Genomic DNA, 18368 nt, shown 5'->3' on the forward strand with positions numbered 1-18368 from the left:
TGCGATCCATAAGTGTGGCTTCGAGCAGCTTTCACTCCATAGCTCAAACCTGGCCACAACTGATTATTATCTGTTCCGGAATTTGAAAGCCCCCACCACTTCTCCTGGTACCCAGTTTGAAAATGGTGAAAGTCTGAAGGCTGTAACAGAAGGATTGCTGATGGGCCAGCCAGAAGGCTCAAGACTTCTCCTTTGGTGGGATTAATAGCTTGAAGAATAAATGGGCCAACTGCATAATGCATTGACGTCAAGGGTATTCATATTGAAAAGTAATGCAGAAACGTTTGGTCTGTCATTACAATACCATTCTAATCATAGTACACTGGCTGGAACGAAAAATAGCCCAATTGCCTCACCGACGGGGATCGATCTCAGACCGACCACGCACCAAGCGAGCACTTTACCACTGGGCTACATCTCGCCCCTCACGTATCAGAAAACCAAACTCGGATATTTTAAAAGTTTTTTAGAACTTTATTCTTTCTTAAATATTCGATATTATATTTCTACATCTTCACAAGAAAGGCGTTATACAAAATAGGCGAATTTTCCGTAGACTTCTACTTCGCAGATTAACATCGGCTGCCCTCTTAAAGTATTTTTCAACATAACTCGACTGGCGAGGAGGTCCAGTCTATAGCCCTTGCACTTGACCGTCACATATTGGCCGGCACCAGTAGTTCCAGGGACGCGGTTACATGCGTGTTTGTTGGTGAATTTCAACAGCGTGTTAACTAACCAAACATTCACCTTGCGCATAGTAAACGCTACAAAAAAAAGAAGAAAGAATTTGTTTTGTTTAACGAAACCACTGGAGCACATCAATTTATTAATTTATTGGCCTTTGATATACCAGTCGTGGGGCACTGGTTGGTACGGGATAAAACCTAATCGGTTATTGGTTACTTTTTGAGAGGAAACTATCCCGCTAGTGCTAGGGCAATCCTCAATTTCAGGCAAAAAAAGACATATAAAAGACAGCGAGGGAATGCTAGGGGGTCTGAGGGCATGCCCCCCTCCCCCTCACCCTTCCCCTGGAAACGTTTTGAATTCTAGATGTCAATTCCTGCATTCTGGTGCATTTAAGAGACAACTTTGGTAGGTATCTCATACACATTTTTGAAACAAAAGTACTGGTAAAAAGGGGTATGATCCCAAACTCACAAAAAAATAAAATAATAAATAAATACAGAAGGGTTTTTGGTTTGTTTTTGTTTTTTGTCCAAATATTGGGGCGGCGGTCGTCGCCCCTGCCGCCCCAGTTCCGACGCCTCTGTTTAAACAACGAATTTTTTTTTTTTATTTCGTGATCAGCATAAGACGCAAACGTCTCCAATAAGTATTTGTTGGAGGTTTACAGACTTTTTGGGTTCCTATTGATAGAATAATTAACAAAAGAGCTAATGCACATTCCTATTGCGTGGCCTCCCATTGTCAATGCAGTTTGTAAACAGGGCTATTTTTACGAGATCTCGCGTGAGTTCACGATTAGCGTCCACGAGTTGCTCCGCTACGCGCACATGCGCAGTGGAATGCAAAAGAGGTCTATTGGGACATTTTCGTTTAATTCAGGTAAAAATCAGCCTTTTATATTCACCATTCCACAGACAGGATAGTACATACCACGGCCTTTGTTACACTAGTTGTGGAGCCATAGGTTAGAGTCCCAACAATGGCATTAGAGGCCAGAGGATTGTTATGTGTGCCAGTACGTTAACACACACTCACTCACTCACTCTCACTCTCTCTCTCTCTCTCTCTCTCTCTCTCTCTCTCTCTCTCTCTCTCTCTCTCTCTCTCTCTCTCTCTCTCTCTCTCTCTCTCTCTCTCTCTCTCTCTCTCTGTATACACACACAAAGAAACACACACACAGATACACACCACAACTGTCGAGTTGGCCAACTCCGTCGTGACAACTGATAGTTTGAGACTAGCATAACACACACTTACTGTGTCCTACTGCGGTTTGGTACACGACTCTGTCCACATACAGGCTTGCGTCGAGGTCGACGACGAGCGTGAAGAAATAATACCCGGTATGTACGGGACACACGTTCTCCGAATAACTGTTCGAGAAGTCCCCGTCCGTAGCCTGGGGGGCGTCGTGCGGCTGTCCGACCTGCTTGCCACCCGCGGTTAAATACAATACGCTCGCTTTCGCGCCCAGTGCCCAGTTTTTATCTACATAAGAAACAAAAAATCAACTGGGGACAATTCCTCCTCAACCGACTCTGGCGTTGTGTTTCACCACCCTGCCATTAACGTGTATAATATACAATCTAATTAAAATTAGCTCCACTGGTTAATTACTATTACCTGTGGATCTAACAGCACCCCGTTGAAGCTCTTGTCCAGTTGACCTTTTATTCGACCAATCAAAACCTTACTTGCAAAATCATGCCAGTGATTTGAAAAGAATTTGAAGAACACCTCTATCTAATAATAATTTGCTTTTGGTCACGACTGTTAACGGCTAAAAGCCTAAAACCATCTGTAAAGGCTTACCAAATAATGTATTACGATTCTATTCAATTCGGGACGCATTATAAATGGATAATTAACATCAGAGATCTATTTTACCAGCTTGGATTGAATAACGTTTGGGACCAGCAGTCATTTAAATCAGTGGAGTGGTTAAAAAGAGTTGTGAAGAGAAGACTGTCTGATCAGTATCTACAAACATGGAGAAATGACATCTTTACGACCAGCAAAGGAACTACTTATAGAATATTTAAAGAAAAATTGGAACTAGAATCATATTTTAACATTCTGGATAAAACAATGTACACAACATTTTTTCGATTTAGAATTTCAAATCACTTTTTACCAGTTGAAAAGGAGAGGTGGACAAATATTTTATATGAAAATAGAAACTGTACGCTTTGTTATAGCAATATTGTTGGAGATGAATTTCATTATCTATTTATATGCAAAACATTTAGACAAGAAAGATTAAAATACCTTAATAAATACTATGTAAATAGACCAAATATATACAAATTCCAGCAACTCTTCAGCTCAAAACGTATTAGTGTTCTTAAAAAATTGTGTACGGTTATATCAATTATTAACAAACAATTTTGTGCTTCTTGACTTACGTGTAATTTTAACTGTTTTTAATATTTAGCTGCTCATCTGTTTGTATTGTGGTATATATGTTTCTGAAATCATCTTGACAATTTGTATGTTTATTATTATTTATGTTCCTCTGGTGCCACCGAATGGGGGCCATGAGAGTAAATAAAGTTCTGTTCTGAAAACATTCTGGATTATGCCGTGGGTATACGAAATGATTCAGGTGAATTACGTATTATGCCGGAAACTAATTTCAATATACAATTTTATATAAAGTTCGTTTCAAGACGAAAAAAAAACAAACCCGTGATGGTATAGCCATAAACTCTGTTTATACTAGTATACAATCCAGAGTTTATTACTGCACTATTCCCCCATGTGCTCTCTAGCCCCTCCAATAATTCTGAATAAAAAATATTATTGATAGTAAATCTTAAGCAGAGATGAAATTTATTTTTAGAATGCAGGACATTGCATTGGAAGATATCTAGTTTTCGCCATTTACGGGGGAGCATACCCCCGAAGTTTGCTTTGCGCCCTCGATCTCAGTCAGCCCGCCTCCTCCCTCCCCCAATGTCTACATGCTTCAGCCGTTCTTAAGAACTGAAAACAATTTCGCGATTCGTTTGTGGCTGCGTATACACGGCATGTAGCACCAATAAGTAAGAGAGCCGTACTTGGCCTAAAGCAGAAACAATGGCAGTACAAAACGAACCAAGACACCGTAATAGAGTTAAAGTTTGTTTTGTTTAACGACACCACTAGAGCACATCGATTAATTAACCATCGGCTATTGGATGTCAAACATTTGTTAATTCTGACACGTAGTCATCATAGGAAACCCGCTACATTTTCCCTAATGCAACAAGGGGTGTTTTATATGCACTTTCCCACAGACAGAATAGCACATACATGTACCACGACCTTTAATATATGTAATGGCGTCGGACGTATTGTTAAGGACCACGCAGGTAATGAGAGAGGGAATTCGACACTTCCAAGGAAACCCATATGAGAATGTTTCCACCCCTGCACCACGATGAAAGTTAAAGTTTGTACGACACCACTAGAGCACATTGATTAATTAATCATCGGCTATTGCATGTCAAACATTTTGTACTTTTGGCATATAGTTCTAATTAGAGAGGAAACCCCTACATTTTTTTCCCATTAGTACAAAGGGATTTTTTATATGTAACCATCCCACGGTCTTTGATATACCAGTCGTGGGGCACTGGCTGGAACAAGAAATAATCCCAATGCGTCCACCGACGGCGATCGATCCTAGACCGACGCACCATGATGAGGAACAGCACACACATGGTCCTACATAAAGAATGAACGGTCTTTGAACGACATCCGAGACCAAAGAAAGAGAGGAAGGAAGGAATGTTTTATTAAATGACACACTAAACACATTTTAATTACGGTTATATGTAATGGCTTCGGACATGTGGTTAAGGACCACGCAGTTAATGGGAGAGGAAACCCACTGCCGTCACGCATTGGGCTACTCTTTACGATTAACAGCAAGGGATCTTTTATATACAGATTCCCACAGATAGGATAGTACATACCACGGCCTTTCATATACCAGTCATGAGGCACGGACTGGAGCGATGACACAGAGAGAGAGAGAGGGGGGGGGGGGGAGGGAGAGAGAGAGGGGGCTGGAGGATATAGCTGGAACACCTTTAAGAGAGAGAGGGGGGGGGGAGAGAGAGAGAGAGAGGGGGGAATAAATAGCTGGAACACTTAAGATAGGGAGAGTGAGAGAGGGGGAGAAGGATATAGCTGGAACATTTTTAAGATGGAGAGAGAGAGAGAGAGAGGGGGGGGGGGGGAGAGAGAGAGAGAGGAGGTATAGCTGGAACACTTTTAAGATGGAGAGAAATGAATGAATGCATGTTTAACGACACCCCAGCACGAAAAATACATCGGCTATTGGGTGTCAAACTATGGTAATGCAAATAAATAAAGTGATGATCAACATCAATATAAAAATTCAAGACAAACAAAAACAGTGTAAAGAACTGTGCAAAAACACAAATATCACAGAATTTTACGGATACTGAATTTTACTCAAAACTTCAATTTTGTGCTGTATTGGCCATTCTCAAAGAGAATGTTACACCCCTGCACCACGGTGAGGTTACAGCACACGCAGGGGATGGAGAGAGAGAGAGAGAGAGAGAGAGGAGGGTATACCTTCTTTATTTCCATACACCTCTACTTCACACAACGCGAGGAAGTCATGGGGAAAGGTTCCCGGACCTTTCATGATGAGGACATAGTGCCCCAGCGTGTTGGGAGGGCAGGGATAACCGACCGCCGCGCCTTTCTTATACCACTCCCGCTGTCTGCCACACAACACCTTCCTGTCCACCCACACTTGCAGAGTGGGAGCTTGATTTTCTACAAAAACAGTCATTTATCCTCAAATCACTGTATACATTGGCAAGATATGATTAGATAAATTTTAATAGTTTCGCTCGCTGACCAAAAGTAATAGGTCACGCGGCGTAAGTCTGCGAGTATTTGAGGCTAGATTTTCAACATATACATACCCTTTAAATCATTCGTTTCAGTACAGTATATACAAATAACGTAATAAGAATAATCCAGCAAATAAAGATAAAGAAAAACCAATGAGAAATAGAACATTATGAAATATATATCCCACAAACGTGTTTGGTTCTCTCGAACCTTTTCAGCGGGTAAATTAGGGACGTTTATGGGATTAATAGACATGTTACTCCTGGAGCTGGGGACGTTTTGCATGCATGGTAGGTTCCCTAAATCAGCTTCCATATTTGGTGAGGGGACCACCTGGTCCATCATAAAAATTAGGGTGGTCATTCTGATTCCTGGCAATAAGAGAGAAATTTTACCTTATGTACAAAGTTAACATGGTGAAAAAGTGACCAAAACTTTGGGGTAGGGGAAAGTACAATTGACATATCTTAGCGAGATGATCAATGTCTCCTAGCATTGGACACATCAAAATGAAGCTTGCAGTTTCCCTATAAAATAAAATAAAGACGGTTTAGATTGGATAATTTTCAAGGTCAACAGATGTCAAATTATGACGTTATGGGGGTGTTGCCTTTAAATTACAACCCCAAAAATTGTAATGGACCATCAAAAGCTCAGAATAAGGATAGACATTGTTCATTTAGCTTTTCTGCAAAAAGACATACTAGGTAAGTTTTTAAAATCATAACCTTTGAAAAAGGTAAGATATTAACCACATAGATGATCTTTGAACTTTTGACAAAATCCAAAAATTACTAGAATTTCGATAAGAAGTAAAAAAAAAAACTCCACAAAACTTGTAACAATAATTTTCCATTTGGTAAATTCCATCACCAGTGCTAAAGTGCAAAGGGATATCTAAAAAAACGTCCCTGACGTTAGGTAACCAAAACGAAGCTAAACAAAGATATAAAGTAGAAAAATTTATTGATCTTAGTAAGAACAATCTTAATAAATTCTTCACCAAGTGGTCAGTGTATTATTCTCTCTTAGAACAGACCTAATTTTTGTAACTTTCCTTGTGCATCGTCTTGTTCCCAGCGGTCCACGCATTAATAATGTATATATTAAGTGATATTGAACTATTTATATTTGTCGATCCCTATTAACAAGACAGGATTGATTTCTTTTACATATTAAAGTAGAGAATTCCTTTTATCTTAAAACACTAACATTTTAATTCGATATTTAGACAATCACGGTTTTAAAGTAAAGAAAAACATTTGTTTTGTTTAACGGCACCACTAGAGCACATTGATTTATTAATCATCGGCTATTGGAAAAAAGAAAAGAAAGAAATGTTTTATTTAACGACGCACTCAACACATTTTATTTACGGTTATATGGCGTCAGACATATGCTTAAGGACCACACAGATTTTGAGAGGAAACCCGCTGTCGCCACTACATGGGCTACTCTTTCCGATTAGCATCAAGGGATCTTTTATATGCGCCATCCCATAGACATGATAGCACATACCACGGCCTTTGACATTCCAGTCGTGGTGCACTGGTTGGAACGGTAAAACCCCAATCAGGTGAATGGATTCACCGAGGTGGTTCGATCCTGCGATGCAAGCACCTCAAATGAGCACTCAACCGAATGAGCTAAATCCTGCCCCTAGTTTTAAAGTCGCCTTAACCGGTAGCAAAAAAAGAAACAGCAATAAAAGAGACCCCCCCCCCCCCCTCCCCCTCCCCAAATACCAACAAATCTACAACATCAATAAATAACCCAAAAGAAAATAACACAATAAAAAAGCCCTCTCCCGCAAAACCATCCTAAAAACAAACAAAATAATTTAAACACCCCCCCCCCCCCCCGCCCCACCGCAAAAAAACCAACACTACACAAACCAAAACAGATCCATATTCAAAGTCGTATCTCTGCACAAGGCAGAGTTGAAACGATGTTTTAGACAAAGTCGTGATTGCTTCCATGATCCACATAAAAGGATCGACACTCCCTAGGAGATCCCAACCCTCCGCCCCCCTTAATAAAAAATACCAACAAAAACCCCAAAGAATATTTTATATGGGGGAGGGGCCAACCCATATGGGGGGAGGGGGGGCAACTCACACTATTTTATAAAATGTAATACTTAAAGAAAGAAAAAAGTTTGATTGGGGGAGGATGGCCCCCGTGCCCCTCCCCCCCCCCCCTCCTCGCTACGCCACTGGGGGGAAAAGTGCGTGACATTGTAAATATATACCCACCACAGCAGTCAACTCGGAAGACGAGCAAGATGGCTTCCACGTACATCGTGCCGACCATCACCTTCCACCAGGTACTACCTCCGCTATTGCTCTCCGCCAGGGAACACGTACCGCCGGCATCGTTGTTATGCAGATTGCCGTCCACGGCTTTTTTCGCGCTGACCGTGCCCGCGGACTGCCACACCCGTTGGCCTATAGCAAAATTGTCCCGACTCTTCAGGTATTCGGGATCTGAAACTGTTTGTTTATTTTGTTTAACTACACCTCTAGATCACGTTGATTTTTTAATCGTCGGCTATTGGATGTCACACATTTGGTAATTTTTACATATAATCTTAGAGAGGAAACCCGCTACATCAGTAGCAAGGGATCTTTTATATGCACCATCCTACTGACAGGATAACACATACCACGGCCTTTGATATACCAGTCGTGGTGCACTGGCTGAGCTGAAACTGGGTAAATATAAAGATGTAAACAGAAAAATGTATTTTATAATAATTAAAGACGCTATGTCAAAGTTGGAATAATGGCGGTTTTGAGCTTGGAAACGTACAGTTTATACCTTCAGCTATATGCCTATAAAAAATTATAACAAAATAATTTCATTTATTAGTAGAACGTTTTATTTTATTTTAGGGGAGAATCTTGATAGTATGTCAGTTACGTCACTGCTTAATGCGTACACATTCGACACACTAAGGGTTTTCTATAATTCTTTGCGGTCAGCTGACAAAAAAACAAAACAGAAACAACGATGGTGACATGCTATATTTGGCCATTATTGAGTTAATTAGGGGAAAGATTATGCGAGGGGTCGATTAATGTGTAATTTCAACTTTAACATAGGACTTTTAAATTTCCGTTACATTTATTACAATTTAACGTCATCCCATTGGTCCAGCCGTACTAGCAACGCGAGTTTGTTCATTTCACGATGAACATAAACATAACGTCGTCAAGCAACGTCATATCCGTTGACGCCTCTTGATATTGCTAATTTGTCTTAGCGAGCGTTATTGTATCAGAAAAAAAAAATTCTAAATAAAATATGAACTTTTAGTGTTTCAAATTTAATTATAAGTATTGTGTGTTATTTCCTTTATGTTCATTTGGGTATGAACGACAACAACAACAACAGTTGGCTGATGATTTCTTTTTTGTGCGAGTTGTCATGCTTCAGTGAACGTAAAAGAAATAACAGCGAACCCGAACAGATGTACCAAACTGTTAGATCAAACAAAAATAATTACTTACAGTGAAAAGCTTTACGATCCTGTGAAATAATTAGTTACATTTACAATTGCAAATATGTATATTAATTTTAAAAAAAGAAAGAAAAAAGTTTCTATGTCATTTTTGTAAGCTATTTCCAGGATATTTCCAGGATATGGTCAGCATATTTTATGCTAGACTCTACTACCAACGGCCACGACCAAGTTGGCCAACTTTCTGGTCTTAGCGCTCTTACAACTCGATTTTCATTGTATATATACGACTTCTACGGCCGATTAGTTGTTAATCTGAGCGCACCCGTCGTAAGAATCTGGCCGTTGGGGAAATTATTACAATGCAACCGTCTAGTTGGCCAACTTCATCGTGTCAGTTGACTTTCTGATACTAGCACAAAGATACCCAGTTTCCAGCCGAACACCTCGACTTCACATAACGTCAACACGTCATGTTTTCCGAGGATTTTCGTTTTTGTGACGCGAACGATGCGTCCTAGAAGGTCCTGGAAACATTTATATTTCCGAGAGAGCCCCATTGGAGACCCTTTCTGCTCGTTGCATTTGTGGGGGTCTTTGTTGTTTGTGCGTGCATACACGTCAATCCGGAAGTCGTGGAGTCGGTCACCTGGGATAAAATAATTATAATATTTTAAAATTCATTATTGATCTGTGTTTGCCTATCTCTCCCCCTCTACCCTTCTTTCTCTATCCCCTATATTTCTGTCAAATCTCTCTCTCTCTCTCTCTCTCTCTCTCTTCTCTCTCTCTCTCTCTCTCTCTCTCTCTCTCTCTCTCTCTCTCTCTCTCTCTCTCTCTCTCTCTCTTTCTCTCTCTCTCTCCTCCTCCTCCCTATATATCTCCCTTCCTCTCACTCTTTCTCGATCTCCCCTTCCATCTTTCTCTCAACTTCCCTCTCTCCCTCGTCTTCTTCCCCTGGTAACTATCTCTCAATCCCTCCCCTCTCTCCCTCCCTCCTCTCTCTCTAACTATCGCCTCTCTCAGTCACAGTTGATATTATGAACGTAGCATGAGTGTTTAAAAACTAATGTATGTCGCTTTAAATTCGCAGTGATGTTTGACAGTCTCAACATAGCATAAGTGTTTAAAAACTAGGGTATGTCGCTTTAAATTCGCAGTGACGGTTGACAGTCTCAATGAAGCATAAGTGTTTAAAAACTAGGGTATGTCGCTTTAAATTCGCAGTGACGGTTGACAGTATGAACGTAGGATGAGTGTTTAAAAACTAGGTATGTCGCTTTAAATTCGCAGTGACGGCTGACAGTCTCAACCTAGCATAAGTGTTTAAAAACAAGGATCCGTCGCTTTAAATTCGTAGTACCTACCACAGCAGTCTTTACGATTGTACAGTTTGACGCTGGTGATGATCAACATCTGCAAGAGATCCACTTGCCAATACGGCCTCTTGTCGCCGCCGCGGGTGTGTGAGCACGAGTCACCAACCCACATGTTGTTGTAGTTGCCGTCGACGGCTTTATAGCCGTTTTCCAATGTTGATTGCCAGGCCGGCATGTTTAACGCCCATGACCCGTCACTCGGATCTGACAAATGAAGAGAGAGAGAAAATGTTAGTTTGTTTTGTTTAACGACACCACTAGAGCACATAGATTAATTAATTATCTGCTATTGAATGTCAAAACTATTTTATATGCACCATCACACAGACAGGAAAGGACATACCACGGACTTTGACCAGTTGTGGTGCTCTGGCTGGAAAAAAAAGAAGAAATCCACCGAGGTGATTCGATCCTGTGACGCATGTTGGTTTGGCGTCCCGCTAATCAAAGATAAACACAGCTCATAAAAAATACTACAAAATTCTGATATGCTTTTTTATCTTTCATTGATGATTACACGTAGGTTGACCTCTGAAGTATTTTAGAAACCTCATTTGAAGTTACATGTACTTGCTATGTGTAGTACTGAGTGATAAGTAGTTCTGGGAATCGATTGTAATTTCACCATCGATCATCGGTTATAATCGGTTTGTACCAACCGATCAACTTTCGACTACACTGCTAGCTGGACCATGTAAAGAGGGCAGTCTACTAAGGGAAATACTGCACCAAGCACATCTACTCCAGTTCCCTGCTAGCTGGATCATGTAAAGAGGGCAGTCTACTAAGGTGGCCAAGTTAGGGAAAGACTGCACAAAGCACATCTACTCCAGTTCCCTGCTAGCTGGATCATGTAAAGAGGGCAGTCTACTAAGGTTGCCAAGTTAAGGAAAGACTGCACCAGGCACATCTGCTCCTGTTCCCTGCTAGCTGGATCATGTAAAGAGGGCAGTCTACTAAGGTTGCCAAGTTAGGGAAAGACTGCACCAAACACATCTACTCCAGTTCTCTGCTAGCTGGATAGTGTAAAGAGGGCAGTATAGTAAGGTGGCCAAGTTAGGCAGAGACTGCACCAAGCACATCTACTCCAGTTCCCTGCTAGCTGGATCGTATAAAGAGGGCAGGCTACTAACGTGGCCAAGTTAGGGAAACACTGCACCAAGCACATCTGCTCCAGTTCCCTGCTAGCTGGATCGTGTAAAGAGGGCAGTCTACTAAGGTGGCCAAGTTAGGGAAAGACTGCACCAAGCACATCTACTCCAGTTCCCTGCTAGCTGGATCACGTAAAGAGGGCAGTCTACCAAGGTGGCCAAGTTAGGCAGCGACTGCACCAGCACATCTACTCCTGTTGCGTACCAGCTGGAACTGGACCCAGATGGACGATGATATGTACGAGCCACACTTGACGATTCGCCCAGACTCAAGTCTCACACACCTATCATGACTTGCGGGTTTTTTTGTGTTAAGTGTAACAAATCTCATTTAAGGGTTTAAAGTTTGTTTTGTTTAACAACAGCACTGAAGCACGTTCATTTATTAATGATCAGCTATTGGATGTCAAACATTTTGTAATTCTAATATACAGTCTTAGAGAAGAAACCCCGCTACAGTGTTACATTAATAACAAGGGATCTTTTATATGCACCATCCCAGAGATAGGATAGCACATACCACGGCATCTGATATACCAGTCGTGGTGCACTGGCTGTAACGAGAAATAGCCCAAATGGGCCCACCGACGGGGATCGATCAAAGACCGACCGCGCATCACGTGAGCGCTTTACCACTGAGCTACGTCCCGCGCCTGCGTGGAATAATTAATTGTGGCGTGTAACCTTCATATCACATACCGTTACTATGTATGTACATCGACCCGTACACCTCGACTTCACACACGTTTAGAGCTTCATCGTAGCTGTCAATCCACAGTCGGACGAACTGACCTATCAGGTCATAGGGGCAGCGGAAATTCTTGGCAATCCCAGTCTTGAGGGGTTCACTTTGGTAATGACACAAGCCGACTAACCGTAGTCGTGCAAAGTTACCTTTGTGAACGTCAATGTGGAAATGTTTAAGTCGTTTACCTAGAAAAAAAGAGAATGGATAGGACATATGTTTAATGTCACTTCAGCACTTTCTTCATTCCATGAACGTCTTTGGGCTTTGACGTTTTTTGTAACGTCACAGATATAAATATCTTCAGGACGTTTATTTAAAAACATTTTGTTGTTTAATATGACATATTGCATTTGTATAAAACTGTATGCAATATTTATATGCCTTATGAGGTGTAAATTATATCAGGTTGCACTGTAGAAACAATAGTTTCAGTGAGGTTGTCAGTTTACAATGTTTGTCAGAATACACCAGATCCTGTTTGTCAATAAAATACATAGCTGGACACTTTTTGAAAAATATATGTTATCAGTATAGGTACTACTAAACCAAATAACTTCCGGCTGGGTCAAAGTTCGAGGTGCAACCAACGTTTGATAGAGAAGTGAACACCACGAGTCATGTGATTGATGATAAATGTGAGTGTGTTGGTTATAAAAAAAAAGTGTAAAAAAAGGTTCATCTGGGCAAAAAAGGTATTCAATTTTATTTCATCTAGTACCACTATGTCAAATAGCCTTGTGCTTGAAACATGTATGGGGTATTTGCAAAAAAAACATACTCGAATTGTGTGCGGAACTAGGGTAGTCATAGACGCTACCCGTTATTTCAGAAATGAGCAGCTTGACCCCCAATTTCTTCTGATTCACTTTAAGGATGAGGGGTGCTAGTGTTTATATCCGTGGCGTTTATGTCGATTGATACACCGCAGGTAGGAGTTTTAGCCACATATGTTACGATTGTCGTCTATGGGATTTGATTTGGTAGTATACACCCATAACGGGCCACATTCAAACACAATTAATATAGAAACAACTGCATATTTCACGTTAATCAACGCTGACTCGGCGAATTGGTTTCCAACAATAAAGGTAGAAGAAAATATTTGTATACTGAAGTTAACATAATCGAAGAAACCCGTGTCATTGTTGAAGCCCAAAATGTCCCAGTTGCCCAAGATGTCACTGGGGCATCTTGGGCCAAGACATGCCATATATTTTGTTACATTTACTTAATTCAGTGAAATTGTTTTTTGTTTAACGACACCTCTAGAGGCACATTAATGAACTATTCATGTACTCTCGAGAGGAAACCTGTCAAATTTTTCTATTAGCAGCAAAGGGTCTTTTATATGCACTTTCCCACAGAAGGACAGCACATACAAAATCCTTTGATATACCAGTCGTGGGGTTCCGTTTACACCACTTAAAGGCATGTGGACATTTTGAAACTGGGATTTTCAATCGGTCGTAATCCGTTCGTTTGAAATGAGACTACAATGAAGGGTTGCCCATCTGGATGAAGCTACTGAATTTTCCTATTCCAACCAGTGATTCGCGAACGGCACATCATGAAATATGCTGTGTAAATATGTATATACTTTGTATGTACATGTATGAGTGTGCGTGTATCTATTATCTAAAAAGTAAAGTTTGTTTTATTTAACGACGCCTATCGGCTATTGGACGTCAAACATATGGTCATTCTGACATATTCTTTAGAGGAAACCCGCTGCTGCCTCATATGCTACTCTTTCCGACAAGCAGCAAGGGAACTTTTATATGCACTTTCCCACAGACAGGACAGCACATACCACGGCCTTTGATGTGTAAATATATATATATATATATATATATATATATATATATATATAGATATATTTGTGTGTGTGTGTGTGTGTGTGTATATATATATATATATATATACACATACACACACATACACACACACATACATACATACATACATATATATATATATATATATATATATATATATATATGCATAGGTGGATGTATGTGTGTATGAATGTTTCTGTATGTTTTTGTTTTACTGGCAACATTTACCCTTTTCATTTGCCAAGAAACAAACGTTGCAATAAATATGGTATTTATTTTGTTTATATTGAATTGCATTGTTTTGTGTTGTGTGTTGTATTGTGTGGTGGTTGTACGTGCGTTATAATTAACAGGGCCTTTGTAGTCAAACAAGAAATATTTCGACGAAATAAAATGTCTGAAGTTAGTTTTACAAAGAAAACAAATGAACTGAAAATCAGCGGATTACCCTTCCAACCATCCAATAATAAAGCCAATAAAACCCAAAAGCAAACCATAACAACTTAAAAAAAAAGAACAAGGAATACAGATTGAAAAACCGCCATGCGGATTCTGCTTTTAAAACGGAATGGGATCAGACAGAACAAACTACACAATATGTTTTGTTTATAGGGTGATCGCCCTCTTAACTTCTGAATTCAGGTTCACACACACACACACACACACACACACACACGCACCCACACACGGACACACACACACACACGCACCCACACACACACGCACATACACACACACAGGCACACATAAACACGCACACACAAACACGCACATACACAAATACACATCACGACTGGTATCAAATGTATAGGTATGTGCTATCCTGCCTGTGGGATGGTGCATATAAAAGATCACTTTCTACTGATATATACATTACCAAATGTTTGACGTCCAACAACTGATGATTAATAAACAAACTTCAACACACTAGTTAGCAGTTGGGACATGTTGGGCCACAATTAGGACATGTTGGGCAGTTGGGACATGTTGGGCCGCAATTGGGACATCTTGGGCAGTTGGGACATGTTGGGCCGCAATTGGGACATGTTGGGCAGTTTGGACGCAATTGGGACATCTTGGGATGATTAATAAACAAACTTCAACACATCTTGGGCAGTTGGGACATGTTGGGCCGCAATTGGGACATGCTGGGCAGTTGGGATATATTGGGCCGCAATTGGGACATTTTGGGCAATTGGGACATTTTGAGCTTCAATATGGGGGTATGCTCCCCGTAAACGTTTGAAAACTTGATGTCCTGAATTAAAATGTCCTGCATTCTATGAGTAAAATTACTCTCTGCCTTAAGACTTACAACAATAATATTTTTGATTCAGAATTAAGGCATATCCAGCAACACCCACCCACACACCCACCCACCCCCGCTCCGCCGTAAATGACCAACAAAGTAACAACAAAGTAACAAAAACCCACCACAGCAGTCGCCTCGGTTCATGATGTAAACTTCCTTCACACGGATGGTCTGTTGAAGATATGTAACATTATACATAGAGAATACTAAACGATTTCCCGTGTGAGTTTATACTACAACAAGCATATGCGTACGGGCTCACATTTTTGTAGGGGCGCTTTTGCCCTAATTAAACGAAAATGCCCGAATCTGGATTACAACGTTTATTCATATTAGCATTACTGCCAAACAGCTATATAGGGTTGTAAACGAATCACTACGCATTTTGACATGAATTACAACTATATTTTAGGGTAGAATGATGGAAATACGCTTATGACAACGAGTGTGTTTTTAATCGTATTTCAGGAGCGAAATCTTACCAGTATAGTATTTAATTTATTATACCACACATCATTGAACTGAAACCGCACAGAATGACTTTCAAAATTACTAAACAAAACTTGCAAAAATGAACAGATTAAAGACAGGAAAATGACGTCACTCCATTTAGCTATTTATCAATGAAACATTTAATTCCTACGCCACACATCTATCAATGAAGTTTACAGAAACAATGTTATAACGATATTCAAAATTATATAAAAAAAAATATTTTGTTAAAATACGATGCTAACATTACCCTTACTCAACCCTATTCTACTCTACTCTACCCTACCCTAGCCTAGCCTACCCTACCCTACTATATTATACTATACTATACTATACTATACTATACTATACCCTACCCTACCCTATCTTACCCTACTCGATCCTACTCTATCTTACCATACCCTATCCTATACTACCCTATCATACTCCAGCCTACCCTACCTTACCCTATTCTACCCTACCCTACTCTACTCTACTCTACTCTACACTAGCCTACCTTACCGTATCCTACCTTAGCATAGTAACTACACTACCGTACTTTATCTTACCCACCTTACCCTACCCTACCCTACCCTACTCTACCTTACCTACCCTACCCTGCCTTACTCTACTCTACCTTACCCTACCCTACTCTACTTTACCTACCCTACCCTACTCTACTCTACCCTACCTTACCCTACTATGTCCTAACCTACCTTACCATACCCTTTCCTAACTATACCAACAGACCCACTCAAAACCAAACACCCAACTTTACCTCTAACCCACCCCAAACCTCTCCACCCGTACCACTTTGAGATCCACTATCCACCATGGATTTCTCTGAAATCGTGTGTGCATACAGGAGCGAGACTTCATGGGTATAGTATTTTATTTATTACACCGCACATCAATGAACAAAAACCTCACAGAATGACTTCCAAAATGACTAAACAAAACTTTATAATGCACAGATTAAAGACCGGGAAAATGACGTCACTTCCTAAGCCACACATCTATCAATGAAGTTTACAGAAACAATATTATAAATATATTCAAGACTAAACAAAATTATAAAAAAATATATTTGGTTAAAAGTATGATGCTAATATTACGCTTACCCTATCCTACTCCAGCCTACCCTACCTTACCCTACTCTACCCTACCTTACCCTACTCTACCCTACCTTACCTTAGTCTACCCAACCCTACCCTACCCTACCCTACCCTACCCTACCCTACCCTACCCTAGTAGCTATACTACCCTACTATACCTTACCTTACCTACCCTACTCTACTCTACCTTACCTTATTATGTTCTACCCTACCTTACCATACTCTATCCTAACTATACCATCAGACCCACTCAAAACCAAACACCCCACCCACACACCCAACCTTAGCTCTAACCCACCCAAAACCTCTACCCCCGTACCACTTGGAGATCCACTATCCACCATGGATGTCTCTCAAATTTTGTGTGCATACAGGAGAAAAATGTCATGCCGTCGTTGGACAGACTTCCGTCGACGGCGTGTTTCGAGTAAAAAAAGAGGTTAAATGTCGACGACTGGTGGGTGCGTTTGCCCAATGCCCAATTTTTGCGTCCTCTACCATGGAAAAGAACTGAAATATAAAAGCAAATATCACGTTTTAAACAAGTGGTTAAATGGGTGAGATGTGTGGGGACAATAGTATTTCATAATGGAGAGAGAGAGAGAGAGAGAGAGAGAGAGAGAGAGAGAGAGAGAGAGAGAGAGAGAGAGAGAGAGAGAGAGAGAGAGAGAGAGAGAGAGAGAGAGAGAGACCAACATAGAGGCAGGGACAGACACAAAGTAAACAGTTTGATGTGGAAGGTTTTAAAATGTCAGTTTACTCAAAGGTAATGTAAAAACTAACCTTCACTGTTAAAGGATGAATCATGTAAAAAATGAGCCTTATATGTTGAAAAGTTGTATACCCGGACCACCAACATATACTGACAGTTTAATAAATTAAAAACGCGTAATTTTAGAATGAGTAAAAAACATGACATTTCCTGCTTAATGGGGGCAGCCATTTAGTTTTTTCATGTTTAGTTTGGTTTTGATTGCGTCCGGTATTGCGGCTTGGAAGTGATGTCACCTGTAAACCACGTCTGTATGCACATAGTAAACACAGTAATGATGTCACCTGTAAACACAGTAATTATGTCACCTATAAACCACGTCTGTATGCATATAGTAAACACAGTAATGATGTCACCTGTAAACACAGTAATTATGTCACCTGTAAACCACGTTTGTATGCACATAGTAAACACAGTAATGATGTCACCTGTAAAATACGTCTGTATGCACATAGTAAACACAGTAATGATGTCACCTGTGAACCACATCTGTATGCACATAGTAAACACAGTAATTTAAGAAAAGGCACCTCGTTTTGACCAACCTGACT

The 18368-nt window shown here is 40.4% G+C and overlaps 1 protein-coding gene across 2 annotated transcripts in view; it reads right to left on the reverse strand.

Moving 5' to 3' along the window:
• Positions 1-458: 458 nt before the first annotated feature.
• The window catches only part of LOC121377618, a 33655-nt gene continuing 15745 nt past the window's right edge, over positions 459-18368 (reverse strand). For both annotated transcript variants that reach the window (XM_041505682.1, XM_041505681.1), the window contains 9 exons: positions 17365-17555; positions 15582-15630; positions 12264-12497; positions 10402-10617; positions 9462-9683; positions 7827-8063; positions 5284-5490; positions 1951-2181; positions 459-767 (listed from right to left, as the gene is read on the reverse strand). In XM_041505682.1, the coding sequence (XP_041361616.1) occupies positions 529-767; positions 1951-2181; positions 5284-5490; positions 7827-8063; positions 9462-9683; positions 10402-10617; positions 12264-12497; positions 15582-15630; positions 17365-17555 (1826 nt within the window). In that variant the 3' untranslated portion in view covers positions 459-528. The remainder of the gene's footprint in view (positions 768-1950; positions 2182-5283; positions 5491-7826; positions 8064-9461; positions 9684-10401; positions 10618-12263; positions 12498-15581; positions 15631-17364; positions 17556-18368) is intronic.

The sequence above is a fragment of the Gigantopelta aegis genome, chromosome 7 (assembly GCF_016097555.1).
Source record: "Gigantopelta aegis isolate Gae_Host chromosome 7, Gae_host_genome, whole genome shotgun sequence".
Taxonomy (NCBI): domain Eukaryota; kingdom Metazoa; phylum Mollusca; class Gastropoda; order Neomphalida; family Peltospiridae; genus Gigantopelta; species Gigantopelta aegis.